The 21,616-nt window shown below is 38.9% G+C and overlaps 1 protein-coding gene across 1 annotated transcript in view; it reads right to left on the bottom strand.

Annotated features, from left to right (window-relative positions):
- Positions 1-21,616, bottom strand: part of COL6A6 (collagen type VI alpha 6 chain) — a 49,395-nt gene that overhangs the window by 21,959 nt on the left and 5,820 nt on the right. The window contains 13 exon segments of the mRNA XM_059819075.1: positions 3,489-3,524; positions 4,472-4,525; positions 5,637-5,702; positions 6,692-6,754; positions 7,000-7,053; positions 7,283-7,327; positions 9,324-9,350; positions 9,825-9,896; positions 12,231-12,284; positions 13,752-13,844; positions 13,939-14,084; positions 14,667-14,745; positions 17,794-18,140. Of these exon segments, the coding sequence (XP_059675058.1) occupies positions 3,489-3,524; positions 4,472-4,525; positions 5,637-5,702; positions 6,692-6,754; positions 7,000-7,053; positions 7,283-7,327; positions 9,324-9,350; positions 9,825-9,896; positions 12,231-12,284; positions 13,752-13,844; positions 13,939-14,084; positions 14,667-14,745; positions 17,794-18,140 (1,136 nt within the window).

The following is a 21,616-nucleotide window of genomic DNA, read 5'->3' as shown; positions in this document are numbered from 1 at the left end:
CTGCACAATGAAGTTCTCATACCTCGTGCTTACAGAGCTACACCCTGTGGCAGCTTTGCAACACCCTGCCATGCAAGAGATCTCAGTGGGAGGACACAACACCCAAAATCTCACCCAAGGATGGATGCCAGTGTCATATTGCAGGGTTTACTGCTCCATCTAGTTCCTCCAGGAGAAGTGGAAGACAGATGAGGGTAATTCTCTTTGCCATTTGCTTTTTATACCTCTTCAATGAACAGGTTATTTACATAAGCTGTGCTCTGACTATGAGTTAGGACCTAGCTTTTAATGCCTGACCCTTGCAAATGTTTTTTGTTATACTTCTAGAAGTCAAAGCTGGTCATCAAATACTTGTCATTTCCTAGTGAAAAATTAATTTGAATCAGTTTAAATGTAAAAAACCTGTGTTACCTGGCTGCAGCATGCAGGAAGACAGTAATAAAGGTACAGCAACTGCTCAACAGGAAGCCCAGAAATGAGAGTCAAATCAAACACCGTGCTGCCGAAGAAACATGACTATCATAAAAGACACCCCATCCCTCCCAGTAGCCTTTTTCCTTTACTGAAACTATGTTCTATATTGTATCATTATGGTTATTCTCACTATTATTTATTAACATTTTACACTTGGCCTTCAGTTTAAACACTTGTTGCTGTTGCAGAAAAAGCACTCAATCCATGCAAAAGTTTAATGACAAGTCATGAACCTTTTGACAAATTAAGAACACAGCAAGCACTTCAATTTATACACTGCATCTGCAATTAAAAAGATGAGAAACATACCAAACTGAGCAAACTGTCACCAGGTGTCCTCTAACAGCATGTTTTGTACAGGCCAAACGCTTTCATATTGTGAGCTTTGATAAAGGAAACAGGGCTTTGGCACAGACTTTGAAACAATTGCTACTTGAGGACTGAGACCAAGAGGGCATGCACTTCATCCTGTCTCCTCTTTGATACTAGTACTGCACTGGAATTGTATGAGTTGGCTTGGAAAGAAGAGATGGGGTACAGCAGGTCTGAATTTTACCCTGACCATGCTTGTGAGTGAAGTGTTGCATAGAACAACCTCTACTCAAAATGCTGGTTTGCACATTTATTCAGAAGCTACAACTCTGCCCATTCCCCAGACTCCATCCAACACAGGGCAGAACTTCAAGACATATTCCATCCTGCAGGTACTGTCAGCATCATACACAAAATTGTGATGTTTCCCTGGGTTTATATGCACTAAGATAAAGGGGAAATGCTATACCAAGCCATATACCATATTCCTTTATCTGTGTTAGCAACTCTGCAGAGAGACTGGATCAAATGTGAACTACTTGTGCTACAGCAATGTGTTTCCTGGAATGATCATACAACCTATACTTGAGAAAAGCAAGCAATAGGGTAGAGATAAGGGATATATCTTGCAAGCAGATGTATGCGAGTCATGGTTTTAGATGTTCGTATAGACTCCTGCCAGGGTGATGGACAAAGGAAAATGTTGGTTTACCCTGTTCTAAAAAGAAATAAAATAAAATAAAATAAAATAAAATAAAATAAAATAAAATAAAATAAAATAAAATAAAATAAAATAAAATAAAATAAAATAAAATAAAATAAAATAAAATAAAATAAAATAAATCTGAGTCTTCTCAGGTTCCTAGAATTTAACTTTTACTTGCACTAATCCACTCTTGAATATAGCTGCTTTTAGATTTGCTTTGATAACTGTATTTTGTAATTTATACCCTGGGACAAACAAGCTTTCTTTTCCAAGAACATTATCTAAAACTTCATTTAAGAGAACGGCAGTGATGTCTTTACCTATTACATCTCAGGAAAGTTTCCTTTCGTTGTGGTTCCATGGGGTATAAGTCTAGGAAAACCAGGGCTACCACCTACCAATGATGAGAGAATTTTCCACCAGAGAATCTTTCTGGAACGATCAGTCAGCATGCACTGGAGTTGACTTATACCTTACATCCTATACAAGCATTCAAACTACACTAATATTCTCTTACACATTGTCCTGGTTTTGGCTGGGATAGAGTTAATTTTCTTCCTAGTAACTGGTATAGTACTGTGTTTTGGATTTAGGATGAGAATAATACTGATAACACACTGATGTTTTAGTTGTTGCTGAGCAGTGCTTACACTAAGTCAAAGACTTTTCAGCTCTTCAAACTGCCCTGCCAGAGAGGAGGCTGGAGATGCACAAGAAGCTGAGAGGGGACACAGCCAGGACAGCTGACCCAAACTGGCCAAAGGGATATTCCATACCATATGACATCACGCTGAACAAAAAAAACACTGGGGGGAGTCATCCAGGGTGGGGCGCAGCCTCTACTCAGGAACTGGCTGGGCATCGGTCAGCAGGTGGTGAGCAATTGCATTGTGCATCACTTGTTTTGTATCTTATTTTATCATTATTGTTTTATTTTCTGTCCTGTTAAATTGCTTTTATCTTAACCCACACATTTTACACTTTTTCCAATTCTGTCCCCCATCCCACTTGAAGGGGAGTGAGCAAGCAGCTGTGTGGTGCTTAGTTGAAGGCTAGGCTAGGGTTAAAGCACAACAGGTATCTACTTGGGAAATTAAATTGTTTTCAAAATCTTGATTCTTTTACAGGCTTTGAGCCAATTTTCAGAGCTGCAGTTAACACCGTTATGTTTATGTTTTACTAAAACACCATTTAGAACTTGCCTTAATTTTGTCTCTGCTGCATATATAAACTTCCCAAATAAAGACTGCAATGAGTCAAATGTGGTATTATTTGGGACAACTCTCTATAGGATTGATTCTTGTGTGTTGGGACAGAAGTACAAATCTTGAAAGAGCTACTTACTTCAGTATGTATAGCACCACACAAATCTGATTTGGCTTTGTGCTGTATTTAAGAAGCTTACAACAGAAGGTCATTCCTCCTTCTTCTCAGACGTCAGAATCTGCCCTTGCATACCATTTTATTTCTTTCAGCTTTGGCTGAATAGTGATAATGCATATGCACTATATATTGCCAAACATTCCTTTGCAATATACATATGAAAATGCAATAATTTCTAATGGAATCTGAAAACGTTCCTGGTGAGAAACCCAGGCGTAAACTTTCATGATTCTTTTTTCCTGTAATCAAAACCAGCAAAAGTGTTGCTTTGCATGAGGATACAGCTCAGCAGTTTGTTTCCCCTCTGTTACACCACCGCCACACAGGACAGCTAACCCAAAGGTTTGAGGAACACTAGAAAGATAGTTCTTTGCTACACCCCTCTGTCCTTTTATTTCAATGAAAGCTCCTTTCCAATTCTAGATCATTCAAGTCAGGAGGGCCTCTGGGACATCCACGTGAGATCCAAAGGCTGCCTTGGCTTGAAATAGACTTTTGATTGCTAAACACTTGTGTCGTCGATCACACTGAAATTTCTCCCTTAACAGGAGCAAACGCTGAGGCTGGACATGTAGCTGCATATAGATAGGAAGCAGCAGTGTGAGCCACTCACCTTTATACCTGGAAGGCCTCTTCGACCTGCTGCACCCTAGAAAGGAGTGGCATGAGAGATTACATCCAGAACACTGAGCAATATGTGAAACAACAGCTTATAATAATATACATTATACATACAATCAAATCAAAAACAGCTTATAGAAAGCAGAGATTATTTCTAAAGAAAGGTTTAAAGTAAAAATGAGAGAAGAGTGGATTTGGGACAGAAATTCTTAAACTAGTAAGCCTTATTTAAAAAAAAATGGCTTTAGACCCTTAGCAACTGCAGAGGGAAGGCATCTCAACAACATTCTGGAAACCATCTTCCCAAATCAGCTGCCCCTTGGCTAAAATAAACAGAACAAGAGCCCTCTTCTCTCCCTCTGAGCTAAGTGGTCTGCACCACTTCCCGCTCCACACTGCTCAGCAGCAGTAGTGAACGTTACTGTTAAACCTCACATCACTAGAGGTATTTAGGATCTTTCTGCAGCCTGGCTGAGGAGTGATCATCATTCCAGACATTTGCATTAGGAATCTTTCTGACAGACTAGAAGAGGCCCTTCATAGGTTCCAGTCTCCAGTGAATTACAAAGAAAAGCTTAGCTGCCAGTGAGTTTATATATAGGCTTGAATACGCATATGGAACTTGCAGTCAGAGAAAGGAAGGAGGGATAGATTTATCTATGGTGAAATTATGAAGCAATTAAGGCTCATAGAAAAGGTCACATTGAGTTTAAGCCTTGTGACTTCACGTGACTCAGACCTGAAATTAATGGGAGAGCAAATTCCTGATTTAAAAAAATCCTACCACATTGCAATACACATAAATTACTAAATTTGAAGCCAAATATGTTTCACTATGAAAATTTTAGAACATTTTTCTTCCTTCTCATTGCAGGAGTTTTAACTGTGGGATAAAAGGAAGAGGAGAAAAATTGGGTTTCTCAGTGGGAACCGCATTGTATCTTCTATCAGTTATGTCCAGATTACTATTCTTACATCAGGGCCAGCATCACCCTGCTCTCCTTGGAGTCCATGTGGTCCTGGGTCTCCCTGCGAAACAAAGTAATGAACAAGATCTTTAAATACCGTTTCTTTTTCTTGTATTTACACATTCTTCTTTACATGATTCTTCTTTGTTTCTTCTCCTAAGTAATTTCATTGCGATCAGTTGTATCATGCTAAATGATGATTCTTGTTTTCTGCAAATGATTTACAATTGAAAATTATAAACCAGAGAGATCATGCTTACTTTTGATTTCCAATCCATCGGTTACTAACAGCTGATACTTGGACAAGGCTTTTGTGAAATAATTTTTGTTGACTTCAGTCTTTCAGTTAGACTTGAGACGAGAGTTTGATGAGGTTTGTTGCCAAAAAGTCATCAAAACACAATTATTCTCTGAAGAGTGACCCTCACATTTTTTCTACTGCTTTCAGCACACTCTACATAGACATACGCACACACACGTGTCTGAACATGTGCACACAACCCTGCTTGTTCAAATAGAATCAAACTTCTAAAATAGTGGATTTTTCTCACGTTGCTAGTTCTCACCCTCTTAAGATTTCATCCACCACCACTTATGTACTACTGTCCAACTACTTATCATCTTTGCTTATTCTTTCCAAACAAAGTGTGACAGTAAAACAGGCTTCGCTTTTCTGTTATGCTTCTTTTCTTGCAGTATTGCACCTTGTAAAAATTCAGACATCACTATATAAGCACATATCCAAGCTCTTATATTTTAGATACAGGTCAAAATGGAGTTTATCCACCACCCTGAGGAAATAGCAGTTACGTAGTAAAATGAGTACAGCCTGCTGATACCCAAAGCATTTTCCCAGCATGGTTTTTAACAGTATCCTTACAACCCATTACTAGAAGCCTCTCAGGTTAGTGATGTAAATTTGTGGTAGAATAATATATTTATACTAAATCCATATCTTCCCTTAGTCCCTTACACTATTTCCATAGTCTTTGTTATCCTTTTAACTTTTTTTTTTCTTTTTTACAGTATCAAGCACTTCTCAAAGCTTTCTGTGTTGCAGACATACACTAAAGGCAAAATACAAAATAAAAGAGCTGCTTAGTCACTGGACAGCCAATAGAATTTAGCAATTATGCAAATCCTCTCTCTGTAATATAGACCTACTTGCTTACCTGCCATGCTGGGTTCCCCTTTTCACCCTTAGGACCAGGAACATTATTACTAGTCCCGGGATCTCCCTGGAAAAGTTAAGCAGAAAGCTCAGCATTTTCAGTGAGAACACCTTTATTACTCTGATTACAGAGGCAGGATATGGAAATAGGATTAATGAGATTTATTATTGAAGCCAACAAGAAATACAAAGGCTATTTTAAATGAAGATGCTTGTAAGAACACTATATAGGCAGTTCTGCAAAGTCAAGTTTCTTTTGCAAAGAGATGAAAAGAAATATTACTAAAGGGCAACAAATTAAACCCTGAAAATGTGAAGCTATTCTGGTTGTTTGGGTATAGTTAATTGAGTTAAGATCACAACTAGTTAGTGAGTTTCAGATAGGGTTACACTAGAATGGAGTTCCATTTAGCCACTTAATGCTAGACACAGGTGAAATCCTGATCTATCAAAGAAGCAAGTTACCCTGACACCTGATATTTTTTTTTTTTAATAAGCATTAGAAGACAGGAGTCAACACTGTATTTGACCGTTCGGAACAAAAGAAGATTTAAAGTTGTGATACAAAGAGTGTGGTGTCTCCACTGAAATTTTAGTCCTCAAGGACTGCATTTATATAGGGCTCTGGAGCATGCAAGGAAAAAAAAATATCAGCATGAAGTAACTTGCCTTTGCATCATTATAAATTGCTAACCAAGAGTCAGTGCACAGGGTTTTCAAGTGATCCAGAAATACCTCTGTAGGGTGGGAACCACCAGGGAGGACTAAGTAGCTCCAAAAGGAGTTACGTTGCCCATGGCAAAAACAAACAAATAAATAAAACAAAAATGCAAGGAACAAGCAGGAGACCTGAGGCTTAAACATCTGCTTCCAAACACATCAGTCCATCTGCATCTAAAGAGTTTAGGACTCCTGGAATATGCCACACTTCTTGCAGAGTACTGCACTATCTAGGATTGTGAAAAACTCTTCAAATTGCTTATATTTCAGGGAGGTCCACCACAAAATCCAGGCACAAATCAGTGCAACCTAACAAAACTGAAGGAATACACTTACATGATCTCCTCTTAGACCAGATTCTCCTCGTTCACCTGGTTCTCCTCTGGGGCCTTTTCTGCCCTAAATTCATAAAAAGAGCACAAGCAATTCGCCTACAGGTAAAAATAGTATCTGTGGTAGAGGAAGGCCGGATAAGAGAACACAGATCTGTTTAAGTCAGCGAAACTACACTGATTTACAGCAGGAGGCACATCATATTAGAGAACAGACAGCTACTAAAAACAACTCACAGGCGTTACAGACAGCATTACACTTTGGAAAGATGTTTCCATAAAATCTAAACATTACTATAAAGGATACTTCACCCGTTTTCCTGTGTTGCCTTTCTCTCCAGAAGGTCCAGGAAATCCGAGTTCTCCCTAGACTCACAAAAGGGGCAGAAAGAGGAAAAAATTAATGGTTGTTCTTTCTGATAAATGTGGTTCCCAAATTTTGTCTGGCAGAATCCAACTTTAATCAAATATGCAATTCTAAACACTAAACAACAGAATTTCTATTCAGGTTTAAAGCCCATTCAAAGGCACAAAAATCTGTACTTTTGAACCCTGAGGTAGGTGTCTTTAATTGCACATTTAAAGCAATGATTACCTGCTCTCCATCAGTGCCATCAAATCCACTCTCACCATGTTCACCCTGCAGCAATAAGCAAAAAAAAACCAAACAACCCTATTAGCATCAGTCCACTTGCCTCTTTGAGCATGGGAAGAAAGGTGCACCCTGCTTTTGGAAACTTGACTAAGAATAGCGGTTTTCAATGGCTATCAAGAATAATTAAGAATAATAATTATAATTAGGAATTAATAATTCAGATTTAAAATTAATTACTAATTTTTAAAACAATTCATAAGTAAGAACAATGGTTATTAAAACTACAGCTCTTCATCAGCATTTAAATTCTGCTTTTCTGTCTGTTAGTTTTCAAATCTTTTTCCCAACTGCAGCACCTTCAAAATCTCGATATATTCCAAAATATAACTACTAGTATCTGATCTAATATGCTGATAATCTTCTAATTCTGGTGTCAACCATCACATATGTTTGTATTATGCTTCTTTTTTTTTTTTTTAAATAATTTCATACTGTGAATGGTGTATTGAAAAGCTAGAAAGAATAACCATGATAAAAACAACTACAGAAGACTGATCTTAGGCTTTAGGACTTGTTAAAGAAACTCCATTACTGTTTCAGCAATGTGATGCTTGCTGCATAAACAGCAGTCACATTTCCATTCAAACACACACTGCTCTTCTCTTCCATTTGTCTGCAAAAACGAATCACCATATTGCAACCATTTATGGAAGCCGTTTTCTCACAAAACACCCATCCCAACCTTAGGGAGTCTGTGATGTTAACTTGCTATTCAGATGAAGAGTGAGGCTTCTGAACAGAGTTATAACTGTGAGAATCTTATTTATGTATGCTCCACAATGTTTCAGACCTGGCCAAATGACACACTTAATTTTTAAAGGATATTTTGAAGTGCCTCTTCCATCTTGACTGGTATAAAAATGAAGGAATTAACTGTGATTTTTTTCTTTGTAGTAAGAAATTAAATTAGCAGGGACCACTACCCTGAAAGCTGAAAGGATATTCAACAAATCACTGAAAGTGGCACAAGAGCATGTTGTAAATGCTAGTTAAACCAACAGGAGTCTCACTCCTATCTGTACGATACTACAGATACAATTGCTTTGTAAATTTTGATGCTAAATTGACTTTGCAAAACCACCTAGTTAAAAGTTCCTGAGGAAATTTTCATTCATTTGTAACAGTTTTATATGTACTGCAAGAAAATTAGCTGGCTGTACATTTTGGTAAGACTAATGTCACAAACAAGAATTTCTTGAATAAGTATTCCAGAAGAATTCTGAACACTAAGTAAGCAATCATGACTTCTATTAATCTTAATTTTTTCTTCACTTATTTCCTACCTCAGAAAACCTGAGTCAAACTTCATAGTATTAAATATTCAGTATTGCCTTTTTTCTCCAAATAGCTGTACTAAAATGCCCTGCAGACTTCAATGAACTGCCTCAACCTTATTAAGTTAGCATTACTGAAAAGCATTTTTTATGTGCTGAAAGTTTCATAGTTTTAGTTAAAATAAAATTAGCAGATATAATGACACAACATAATGAATAAGCAGAGTTGCAAGATCAGCGGATGACAAAAACAACTGAAGAGAAGTTTGGATATTGAAAAAGTGTCACTAATGATTTAGTGAAAATGCTGTCCAAATCTGCAATAAATATTAGTCAAAATCTTTTTTCCCCCCTTCTGCTCTGCTTCCTCAACAACTAGAATATGAGATTCAACTGACCAGAATTACCACCTTGACTGATTATTAACACAGCCAGTAAGTTAATTCTTTTCCAGTCAATTAGACTAAATCTACTACGACTGCAACCATGCTAAAAATACAAGACTGCTGTTTTTTAATAATGTGATACCTAACAGCTCACACTTAAATCCATCCTTATACAACCATAGCAGAAGTACATTAAATGCTCTGAAGTTTTTACACTGTTTTCCTTCCTTGTGGATATTTTCATCTTACAAGGTAACATGAACTTAAAAGGAAGCAGAACACCATTCTCAAAGAAAATTGATCACACATGAAAACACATACCTGACTTCCTCTATAGCCTCTGGATCCCTAAAATTGAAAATAAACATAGATGAAACTTGGTGAAAGTATTTTTATTGAGCTTGAGAAGCAGGGCACAATAGCTTGCTGTGCAGAGGCATGCTGGGCTCAGTATTTGTAGCCCCTACTGTAAAAGCCCCTACTGCCACATACAGGATTGACCCCTTTCCTGTGAGAAGACTGTACAGCCTTCATTTTCATTCCCGCTCTGTAAAGCTTTATAGTTTTACCTAAGGCCAGCCTGGAGTTGGTGGTGGAAAAGTCACTGGCAAGTTGCTGACTCAGCAAGCTCCTTAGCCATTTGACCATGCTTTGGTTACACAAACACCTCTCCAAAGGAGACCATAAAAATTGCCTGCTATTTTTACAGCTGGGTCTTGCTGTCCATCCATGCTTCAGGAAGACAACATGGATTTGTCCTCAGTACAGAAGACAAGCTTGTGGGAAACAAAATTAGGAAACGCTTTGAAGTGACATACATGCCTTATGCCCTCTGGCACCTGGACATCCCCTGTCTCCTTGAGTCCCATTGAAACCAGCCGGGCCTCTCTCTCCCTAAGAAACGAAAGAGAATGTTCCAACTCATCCATACAATGATGGCTACTAGTTAAGTTATCACATAAGATTAAAGCAAGACAGAATTACATCACCATTCACTGCACTAAGGACACAAATGGAAGTCACCTGGAAATTTTCACACTGGCCATAAAAAAAACAGTCAATTACTAGTTTGAATTGCACCTTGTTCTCTGCTCTTACTATCATGCCATATTTTAGACTGCACTACCAATCTCTGACTGAAATCTCTGTACTTGAACGTAGGCCTTTTGATGGGTTGTTTTTTAACTGAATATTGAATGCCTTTCCTCTAGCCACTGATCTCTGAAGACTTCTATTCCAGGTTTGTTAGGATGGAAGCTCTAAAAAAAATTGGAAAGAGAGCAGCATCTCCCAGCAAATCCCCTTAAAATTGCTGTCTAAAAAGGTAAACAATGACAAATGAAATGAGAACAAACACGCAGTAAAACCATGCAAAAGAGAAGACAAGCTTGAAGAGCCTAGGATCAGAAGAACAAAGACCATTCTCTGTCTTTTCTCTTTAAAGAAAGGTCTCTCCGAACTAGCAAAAAAGCAACATGGATCACATTCTAGATTAAGTTAGACAACGGTGCCACAGAACAATACCACAACATGAAAAATCAGAAGTTTAAGCATTTTGGCCTGGCTGCATTACCTATGTGAAACATTAAGACTAATTCCTGAGCTGAGTACTACACCATGATAAACCAAAGTTGTCCAGCATTATCTCTTCAACCTTCTTTCCTTGTGGCATCTTCTGTAGTCTATTATCAGCAGTCTGCTTTCTGCTGTGTATTTACTACATTCAGGTGTTTGGGATGCTTCAAATTCTTATCTTGTGGCTGGACAAAAGTTTAGCCCTTAGCAGGGAAAATTTACAACATGGAAGTCACTTGTAGGCTTCGCACACAGGAGATAAAGAAAGTTTCTGAAAGTGCAGACATGGCTTCTTTTCATCCTTCCACAGTAAAGAAAAGGAAAATGAACAGACCAGAAAATTCAGAAACAAGACTTTTGTAATTTACCTGTTCTAGAAGATTAGTCTAGATTCTCAGAAGGTCAAAAATACAAACTCAATTTCATACACAAAACCAAATTCAAAATTGTTTTCACCTCACCCCTTCACCACTTCGAAAAATACAAGATTTAGAATCTTTCAAATCAAAATGCTGTGGTGAAAATTTTGGGCCATCCCATTTCAATGTGTTCAAAATGCTTCTCATTTTAAAAAACCCTCGGGGTTTGAATTTTAATTCCTACTTAGATCATATCATCAGATCATTCATATCTGTGAAAGGATGTGAAAATAGTTCTATTCCTGAGTAAAATAAGTATTTTTAAGTCATTCTGGAAATTGCTTATATGGAATTTTTTTATATCATTCAGCAAATCAGGCCACCTGAAAAAAAATTAATTCTGTGGAAATTGCTCAAGTAGTTACAACCAGTGATTTCCAAAGAAATTGTAAAACCACCATGACAATGCATTTTCTTGATAGTCCTAGATGACAACTGTTCTTTTCCACTACCGCCTTTGTCTGAATAGACAGTTGGCTTGCCCCAGGCTGCCTCACCAAAGGCAAATTCAGGCTGACCAATCTACTGTGAGAACTGGAACTACTCCACTGTGGATTTTACAGTTATGTACAAAGAGAAATTCTCAGCTGGTTCTTGGTTTGCAGGCTTCTCACCTGTAGTTAGGAGTAATATTGATGTCATGGGTGCAGTGTTGTAAACCTAGTTCTGGTTTATGCTTATGGTGCTAAGGAAATTATGTCTTACTCTTTGCAGGATTTTTGTTCGTTTGTTTCTAGACAGCAAAAGAAGAAATACTCCCAGTGGGTTGGGCTTTGGCTTATGCACATTACATTGAAGTTTAAGTCAGGAACAGCACACTGCAAAGGATTTGGCAATTACCAAAACACACTACAAAATTTAGCTTTGTTATCCAGTCACAAGATATTCACTCATGCTAAGAAGGGAAGGGATGGCCTTTTCTATGAGAACTATCAGCACAGAATCTGGCTACAGTCTGTCACAAAAATTACTGTATGAGTTAGCCATAAATATGCCACATAAGATGCTGGTGTGTGATTCTTTTTAACTGATTCTGTTTCTGCATTAGAAGTTAGTACTAACTACAGTGAGGTGCAGATGCACAGAGAATCAAGTCTGTATATTTACCTTCAGATACATGCTGCTTAAACATATTTTAGGTTAACACTGATGAGCACTAAGTGACTGTGTAAGTGCAGACAGGTTCAGGCACCAAGCAACAACATCTTAGCAGGAAGGAATAATGTTTACTTACAATCCCACCTTCCTCACCAGGATGGCCAGGAGATCCTCTGTAACCCGTACTTCCCTGAAAAACAGGAAATTAAGAGATAAGTAACACTGTTCTCCAAGCACACTGGGTTCATTCCTATCAGATTACTCTGCACACGGAGATAGAAAACATTTCCTGAAAAGTAGATCTGGTTATGCTGAGGAGGGCAGGCTCCATCAAGTACATTTACACAGACGCTCTGCACAGTCCTACATACTTGACATGGCTATTAAAAAAATAAAACAAACAAAAAACTCCAACAACGCTGAATACGAAATTTCAGTGTATTATTTCAGGAAACTGCCTGATTGGTTAACAAAGCTCATTGTGATATTTGGTCAACTTAAGTATCTTCCTTAGTGATTTGGAAAAGGAAACATTATACAGTAATGAAATTCTAAGGTGAAATGAAAAATGTAAGGAGTTGAAAACTTGTTAGGACAAAGATACTGCAATACCTTACAAAGACTTCTAGGAATAACGCAGCACTGTATTTGAAGTGATGCAAACCTCATACCCTCAGAGCAAAAACATAAACAGAGAGAAACTAGAACAAACAGAATTTCCAGGAATGAAAATGAACAAAAATGAGACATGAATTTGTGCAGCAAAAACATGCTTTTACAATTGTAGGCTGTACAACCCAGGCATCATGTCTGTCTACCTGCAAAACAACTATGTCTACATTCTGAACAGTTTTGTCTAAGCAGGTTAATCTAGACATTTCAGTAAAACAGAAAGGTGTAAGAAAATCAACAAGAGTAATGGAAGAAATCAGTAAATTGGTTTATGAATAAATATTAGAAGAATATACTTTTGCTAAGAGATAACCAAAAATGTATTTAACTGCAACCACATAACTGAAAACTGGGAACTACAAATAGAATTTACTTAATGTGTTACTGGAATAAGTAGAAATAGTGGAATGAATAGTAGTCAAATGGAGACTACATACACTAAAAACCCTAATAATGAAGTCTACTAGCGTGGTGTAGAAGTGGTGATATCTGTAATACTCAAAAGGCTTAAACAGACAATATAAAATCTTAAAGGAAATAATGTAAATTAGTACTATATTAGATCAGAAGAAACTTACAGAAGAGGGTATTTGGAATAACCAGAGGCACAAAAGGATAAGGCTCACACCTAGTGAAGAAGGATTATTTTTTACTCTCAGCTTGTCGGCTAGAAGCTTCTCATTCACAAGCGCTAATAAGCTTCTTGGTTAATCACACTTAATTTTTAAATCCCTCTCCATTTTCTGCTGAATTGGTGAAGGAGAGTGCTTAATGATTTTTATATGTACAAATGATCTTCATTACAAAAGTACTTTTGCAATAGGAACATGCAGCAGAGAAATTATCACGTTTCATGTTTCTCCTCCATTTGTCGTAACAGCAAAGGTCATAGACACACGCATGCATGCTCTGAAATACTACAAATAATGAAAACACTTCGAAAAACAAAGCAATTCTTAACTAATGTCTATTTTAGCTCTCCCACCTTCCTTCCAGGACTTCCCTGGCCACCATGATCACCATTTTCTCCAAGGCATTTACAAACAACCTTACAGCATTTCCTTTCTGCAACAGCATCCTGAAAAATTACAAGCAACATTTCATTTATGTATATTAATCATAAAACAAAGACTGATTTTTACCCCTTTTGTTTATATTACAGAAGTACTTACAAGGTTTCTCTCCAAGATGTTTGCAATCTCTGCAAACCCAACACTCAGAGGTTCATTGTATCCAAACCCTCTGCCAAACTCTATTTCCTGAAGTTCAGTCAAGTTCTGTGTATTGTCCAGGCCAACTAACAGAAGTGCATCAAGACCTTCAACGTAAGCATAGATTTAAATTAGTGAATGCCTGAACTATATTATTTAACGAACAATATCATTGTGAATAACAGCAGTTCTCTAAAAGACTCTTACATTTTACAGCTTCAACACAGTATGTGAAAAAAATCAAGCTATTGAGAACAATGTGTAAGAGAAAAATCCAGACCAGTAATTTTCCAATTAAATTCTCTCCCCGGTTGTCAGACCAGACTACCGCTCAGTGCCCAAAGAGAAGTGTAAAACTGTTTTCTCCTGCAGAAGTCAGAGTTGGGTGCTGCACTCATCAGTGAGAAGGGCTGCCCTGAATTGCCCCAGCTGCTGGAGCTGGAGTCCAGAAACCAGAACCATTCCAGGCCCTCTGCACCCCTAGGCATGTTTCTGGCATCATATGCCAAATAGTGGCAAGCCATCATGTACACTGGTTCACATGGAGAAGCAAACATTCTCCCAGTGACTCCTGAGGAATGCCATATGAGCATGGTGAGGTAATGTTAGGTAGAAAAGTTGCAGTGGGGGAGCAATACATTGGGCCATTAGTAGTAGGAGGCTGGAGCATCAATGTGGTACTGTAATACCTTTAAAGCGAAGGGAGTCAGCTGCTTTTCTGAGCTCTTCCAGTGAATCATCCAGCCCATCTGAAAATACTAACAGAACCTGTCAGGAAAGGGAGTAATGCCAAGTCAATTGAGAAGGGACTAAAAGTTGAGTCATTGTAAAAAGTACAGTTTGCACTGAAAACTGGCTATGAGGTGGTCAGATTGCACGACACCATGCTAGATCTGAAACGTGTGCTGAAAAAGTGCCGAGGAGCAAGGAGAACAGAACACAAAAGCCCCTCTTCCCTGACAGCACTTGCATTTGAGGGATTCGTCTTGCTGACCGGTTCATAGCATTGCTATTAATTATTCCTGTCATCTTCTTAGTATGCTAGGTGGAAGGCAAATGCTGCTGTGACTTATCCACTGAAGAGCTTTCTCTGATGTCAGAAGAGTTCTCTTACATGTGAATGTAGAGAAGAACTTAGAGCAAACAAAAATTTCCCTTTCTGCAAGAGCAGCTCCACTTGGCTGTCACCTGAGCCACACCAGGAAGTGCATCCTCTCTAGGTCTAATCCTCCCTCCCCGCAGATGCTTATGTCTCCTTGCCCTTTCCAACATAGGCAGTGCACCACCCTGCTCCATTCTGCTGTATTTTTCCTTAAGACATAAGGCTTAACTCACAGAAGGACACTAATCCTGACACTTTGTATTGGCTACGTTCCCACCTTTTCAGGCCAAAGAGCTACAGTTAAGCCTCTTTCAGGGCTGAGGAAAGCACAATTTCTTTCTTTCAGTTCCCCTCCAACCTACTAATCTCTTCCCATTTCTCTCCTCACCTTTCCCCTTCAAATGAACAGAAGTCTTCTCAGGCCCCACTCATCCAGTGGATTATGTTTCCCAGAAAGAGGCTGCACAAGTAAACACCCTCCTGCCCCCAGCAGTCATGATTAAGTCCTCCTAAACTCTCTGACCAACAAGTGGACAAGCACAGCTAGAGCTCCTTCCCTCCCATCCTTCTTATTTTACATTCCCTATACAATGCACAGCTTCAACCAATGCGAACTCCAGAGAACTACTTCTGTTAAGGCAATTTTTTCCACAGGTAACAAAAGCAAATTAAGTGACTGCCACACCAAACATCCCACTTCTGTACTAAAGCAGCAAGGAGACCAGAATTTAAGAGCGGGCAGAGTTAACTCTCATGGTGGAAAGTTCCCAAACAGCCAATACGGAGGCACTGGTACTGATTCTACATTTGCTCAAACAGAGTGTGATACAGTGGAAAGCCAGACCATGGATGGGTAAACACATCACAGACTGTTAGAAACAACACTGTAGGCCTGGGCTTGATGCTTTTTTTCGGCCATCTTTAATTTTAAAAACATGGCGGGGGGAACGTAAATGTAGGGTGTTAGCATGGGCATTATGTATGTTTACAAAGCTTTCATTTTTATAAAGCTCTTGTTGGAACACGTCTGAGTCTTGCTTTATCAAAAAGGCTGGAATTAGGTCCAACTCTTTTGCTGAAAAACAAACAAATAGTAAAGAAAAGAAGAAATGCAAACAACAGAGAATCACTATCCCTGAGGAGGCTTATAACTAATAATCTTTACAGAACAAGCATGTTATTGCTCAGGATCCTAGGGAGATTAAATTGTGATTTCATGTGCATTCTTGTATTCTCAATTTGCACGTAAACAGTATCAGAAAGGAATATTAATCCACTGGTAAAGTGCTGACATACAAAGCTTACTTATTTCTAGTAATAATGCATAAGCAGAAAGAAGCCTTGCTTAACTCTAATCTTCAACAGGGATCTAACAGAACTGGCAGTTAGAAGAAAAAAGGCACTGCTTTTACTTGTATGTCAAACAAATTCTCTCTACTGAGGCCCAAAAGAAGCAAAATTGCATGTGGTCATGTTCCCTGTTCAGAATAAAATGACATTTTAAGAAATCTTTGGGAAAAAAATAGTATTAAATATGCACCAAATTACAATCTAAATTGCTAAGCCATACCTATACAAATGCTGTAAAAAAAATAGAATGCCAACTTTCATCTGAAAGCATGAGAATTTGTAACAACATGGCTTTCTCACTCCATGTCAGATTAAAATTAACACCTTATAAAAGTTAAAATAAGGTTCATAGAGGAAATCCCGTATGTATTCTGCAAGGGCTAACCTGTCCTTCCTCAGTAGGAAGGTCTCCCTGCATGGAGACCTTAGTAAGTGATAATATTCAAACAGCCACTACAGGACATGCTCTACGTTTTACTGAGTCAGTGCCTTATTAAAAATAAACTGTCAGGGCAATGACCCTGAAACACTCCAATGAGATCTAACTTTTTTCACCTAAGTGGGAAGATTCCCCATTCACTTGAGAAGGGTTAGATCAAGTCTCATGCTCCTCCCTTCACCTCACTTCAAGACGGATGAATTAACTACACCATCTTTGCAGATTTTCCTGATCATCGGTTATCCATGAGCAGAACTCAGATTTGTTATTTTGCATTATTTGACAAGTTAACTACACAAATAAACTTCTGCAAACAAATTTCTTGGACGATGTTTTCTGTGACTTCTGCTTAGAGCTGTCATTATTCTAGACAGAGATTCAGGATCAGGATTTACAGTTTCTGAAAGAGAGGTGCTTCCACTACTCAAAAAGACATTCCATGATAGATATAAGAAGATTTTCTGTATGAATACTCATGATCATATGTATTAACCCAAACATTCTGGGTACGATCTCACTGCAGGAGTGCCTAGGGAATCGGAACTGATATATGCAGTTATATCAGGGTGAACAAAAGAACAGGATGTTCTATATAAACATAAGGAAACACGTTTTTACCCTGAGGGTGACTGCGCACTGGCACAGGTTGCCTAGAAAGGTTGTGGAGTCTCCATTCTTGGAGATATTCAAAAGCCATCTGGACACAGTCCTGGGCAGCCTGCTCTAGCTGACCCTCCTTGAGCAGGGGGGTTGGACAAGGTGACCTCCAGAGGCTCCTTCCAACGTCAACCATTCTGTGATTCTGTTTATTGGATTCATCAATTCCTCAACTACCTTTTTGTCTCCATGGAATACTCAGCATCAGAGTCTGTAAACATCAAACTGCATAATGGTGTGAACATACATGTTGGAAAATTTAAGTTACCTTAACTTCAGCAAAGGTCACACTAAAGAACTTCTCAAGTGCCTGTAAAAAGTCTGCATTCAGGTAGGTGTCCACAGTGGTCTGTGCATCCAAGAACTTCTGGATGATCTCTTCATTATAGTCTTCAAAATCAGAGTCAAAGATGAATTGTTTGGTCTGTGCCAATACTTGGAACTTGAATCTAATGTTGACTGGAGAGCCAGCATTACAGCTGGTATTTGGCAGTGATTTCATCTGGAGTAAAAGCTTAGGGAGAAATGCTTGCAATTTCTGTTTCAGAAGCACTGTAGATGCTGGCTGCTTCCGCCTTGAAATATCAATTGCTACAGAAAGATCTATGTCACAATCTGAAAAAAGTAGAAGAAACAGGAAACTATAAACACACAATATTTGCAATCTTGTCTTTTCTCAGAATCATGGGAGCGGAACAAAATTCAGTATGATAGATTTAAAACCAGAAGTCAGACTCAGTGAGCTGGTATTTTATGTTTATGGAAAACCTATCAGCCCACCAGTTTCAGTGGGGCTATGTGAACCTGCAGATAGTACAGACTACGTTACTGGACATATGTACATACCCAAACTGTAAAACAGGTCACTGTTCTCCAGCTGTCAAATGTCCTCAAAGGGCCTAATCTTGCAAATGTTTCTGTGAACTTTGCTACCGGCTAAGAATATGCAACACAATTGCAATGGGAAGCCTGATGGCTGACTGTGCTTTATCACAAGACCAGATGATACATGCAAATATAGAACAGCAGGCCAAAGAAACAAACATGAGAGAAAGACGCAGCATTGCCTACATGCAATGTCATATATACACTGTGAATAACAACTGCTGTAAGATGAGGGCTGCCTCAGATATGGAATTGCTTGCATAGCTTCTGATAATAACAGCAAATACTGTGATGTGGTTAATTCCCCCCCCCCCCCAATCATCTTGTCCTCATCAAGCAGCTAAACCACTTGACTTATTTCTTTTGTACCTTGATTCTTCATGTGTCACGCTGAATTTTATTCTGTGCCCCTAGATGTGTTATCATCCGTTGTTGTACCTCTGCAAGGAAGTCAGAGGCATGAAATTTTATCTGTAAAACAGCACTGCCCCTAATTTTGTTCCTTCTTCACCCATTGACTCTGAAACACTTACCAAACACAAGGTTGTTTTCCATGTTTGCTAGTTTGGGCTAGTTCCCATAGACCATTGTTCCATATAAGCTTTACAGTTTTAGGGGTTTTTCCCTCACTCATGAAAAAGATGAGTGTGTTCAGCTCTTTAACAAAATAAATCCAGAAATAATTTCACCTCAGAGTGGACATCGCTGTTTCAGTATTCTTACTTGTGGTACAAACTGCCCCCTAGAGGTTATAATTTAGTGGTAAGCAGCATGGAAATCTTTAAATGTAAAAGGTCATGTTGGATGAGTTTTTATGGCTAAAAAAATCTGACATTCAGTCCTCAGAGCAACATAAGAAACTTATACAGCTTTTCTGTTTAGTCCACAAGAAAAAACTTCTCTTAAATAGTTAAATATATGTCTACATATATCTACACACCCCCCTCAGTCATGCCCCTTAGGCAGGTTGTGAGGGTGCACATTTGCTTTCAAGATTCACCGAACACCTGTGATGCAAAGGCCATCACCAGTTCAGGGAACACCATTTTTCTAATTGTGAGGGATGTTTCTGATTAAACATTTTCATGAACAAAATTTATTGGCTATTTCTTCCAGTATGCGTTCATGTCCAGCACACACAGAGTATGTTTTCACAATGAGATTTTTCTGAGATCTAGGTCTTTTTAAGCACATAGTTTGGAAGGAGTGCAAAGGGCAACCATGGACTCAGCAGTTTAGCCCTGACAATTGGTCAGCCCCACTGCCTACCTCTTAAAACATTCCCTGCCAACTCCCCAGTGTACCAGCAATAATACCAAAACAGCAGTAAAGCATTCACTTTTGTGCTATTGTGTTGTGCGTGAGAATGTGTAAAAGAGCTTCTGGTAGGTACTCTATAGTCTGTTGATAAACTGTATTTATTTGCAGGAGTAAACACCTCCGTGTAGCTACCCTCTTTTTCTAATCACCTGTTCTGTCACACACATCCACATTGTTAAACTGCCCCATCTAACTGCTGCAAAGGTATCTTTTTCCCCTGTTGACTTTCTGTACCTTGAATGCAGTTTTTTAAATTTGAAAAATCTGGCTGTTTAAGAAAGGGTGACTGGAGAAAGGGGAATTAATAGATTTATTACAGGAAAGGAGGTCAGTGAATATAGGAAAACAGATGACAGGACCAGATAAAACAGGCTTCACAGGAAGTTGATCTTTGTTTTATGAGACAAATTTATGCAGAACTTAACAGTAAATACATGCATTGGTGAGAAGAAAGCCAATACGCTTTCCTTAACTTCTCTCTCTCTCTAAACAAAGTGTGTCTGTATGTATGTATCAAGTTTACTGCTGCATCTCCCATTAAATCTCCGTGTTCTCTGGCCATGAAACACCAGGAGGTGCTACTGCATCAGCAACGGTCATGCTGTTCCATGGCAGTGCACCCCCCTTCCACAGCAGCCCTCTCTCTCTGTTTTCAGGAGCCAGGGGTTGCTTTTTCAGCTGGACATTTCCTCAACTCTTGATGGGAAAAAGAGGGAGCAGGGGTGCAGAACGCATACTGAAACACGCCCAGCTGTCCTCCTCTCTGAAAACCACCCGAGCAGATATAATTCACACAGAGAGTAGCTTCTAGCTTTAGGAGGAAAGGCTCAGCTCTTCATTTTGGCCCCCAACAACCCAGCAAACACCAGCCAGTTTCGCTGTGTTTAAGATCTCACCAGCCCAGGGTGCAGGAGAGGCAAAGTTACCTCTTTGTTCAGCCACTGTTAGAAAAAGCCTTAGACAAGCAGTGTGGTCATCCCAGTGTTCCTTTGTCACAGTAAGTTTCTGGTCACTAAGGGAACAAAACTTGGAGAGCTGGGTAGGATCAGTTTTATGGCATAACAAAAGAGCATTTATCCAACACAGAGCATTTATCCAACACATGTAAAATATCACCTATATGGTAAAAACACAGAGAAGGCAACAAGGAGCTTTAAAGGACAGCCACAGTCCCTGTAAGGACAGCTGCAGAGAACTGCTCCAGCACTCTCTTCCTGCTATTCCCAATCAATGCCATCCACTTACACCACAGTAGGTCCCCCTGACCTTCAGTGGAGGAAAAGCTCAGCTTTTTGATTTGTCATTCACTAAATTTTTCTTTTGCAACTTAACGCATCTACAGTATTATCTTACTACATAACTGGCATGAATATGTAATTTTAAAGAGCACTTTTGTATGTTTTCTGCTTCAGTCTTCTCACCTGACAAGGTCACTGATACTTCAGCCCCAAGTCAGAATAAACTCAGACACAAAACCAGCACCTGACATCTGATAAGAGTTGCTACATTAATCAAAGGCAATTCTGAACCTTTATTTTCTTTGCAGTTCAGAGCCTCTCAGGCTGTGTGGCATCCAAGCTACTGTTGCAACCAAGAAGATGTAGTGAGAGATACCACCTCTGTTTCTTACATAGCAGAAGCTTTTGAGTAGCATCTCAGCACTGCTGTGGATTTGCTGCTCACACCTTGTTAATACCTCCCACATATCCAAGGATGGATTTTCTCACACCCCCTCTCTACAGTGCCTCTGTGAGACCTAAGTTTTGTCAACACTTGCTGCTGACAATCACACTGAAGGAGTATGGTCAGCTGTAGATGACAAAGTTAGGTTTTTGGAAGGCTCTTTTTTAAGTATCAACTGAATTGTCTATTTCTCTCTTTTGATT

This window comes from Gavia stellata, chromosome 6 (assembly GCF_030936135.1).
Source record: "Gavia stellata isolate bGavSte3 chromosome 6, bGavSte3.hap2, whole genome shotgun sequence".
NCBI classification, from domain to species: Eukaryota; Metazoa; Chordata; class Aves; order Gaviiformes; family Gaviidae; genus Gavia; species Gavia stellata.
This window is presented reverse-complemented; position numbering and strand designations above follow the sequence as displayed.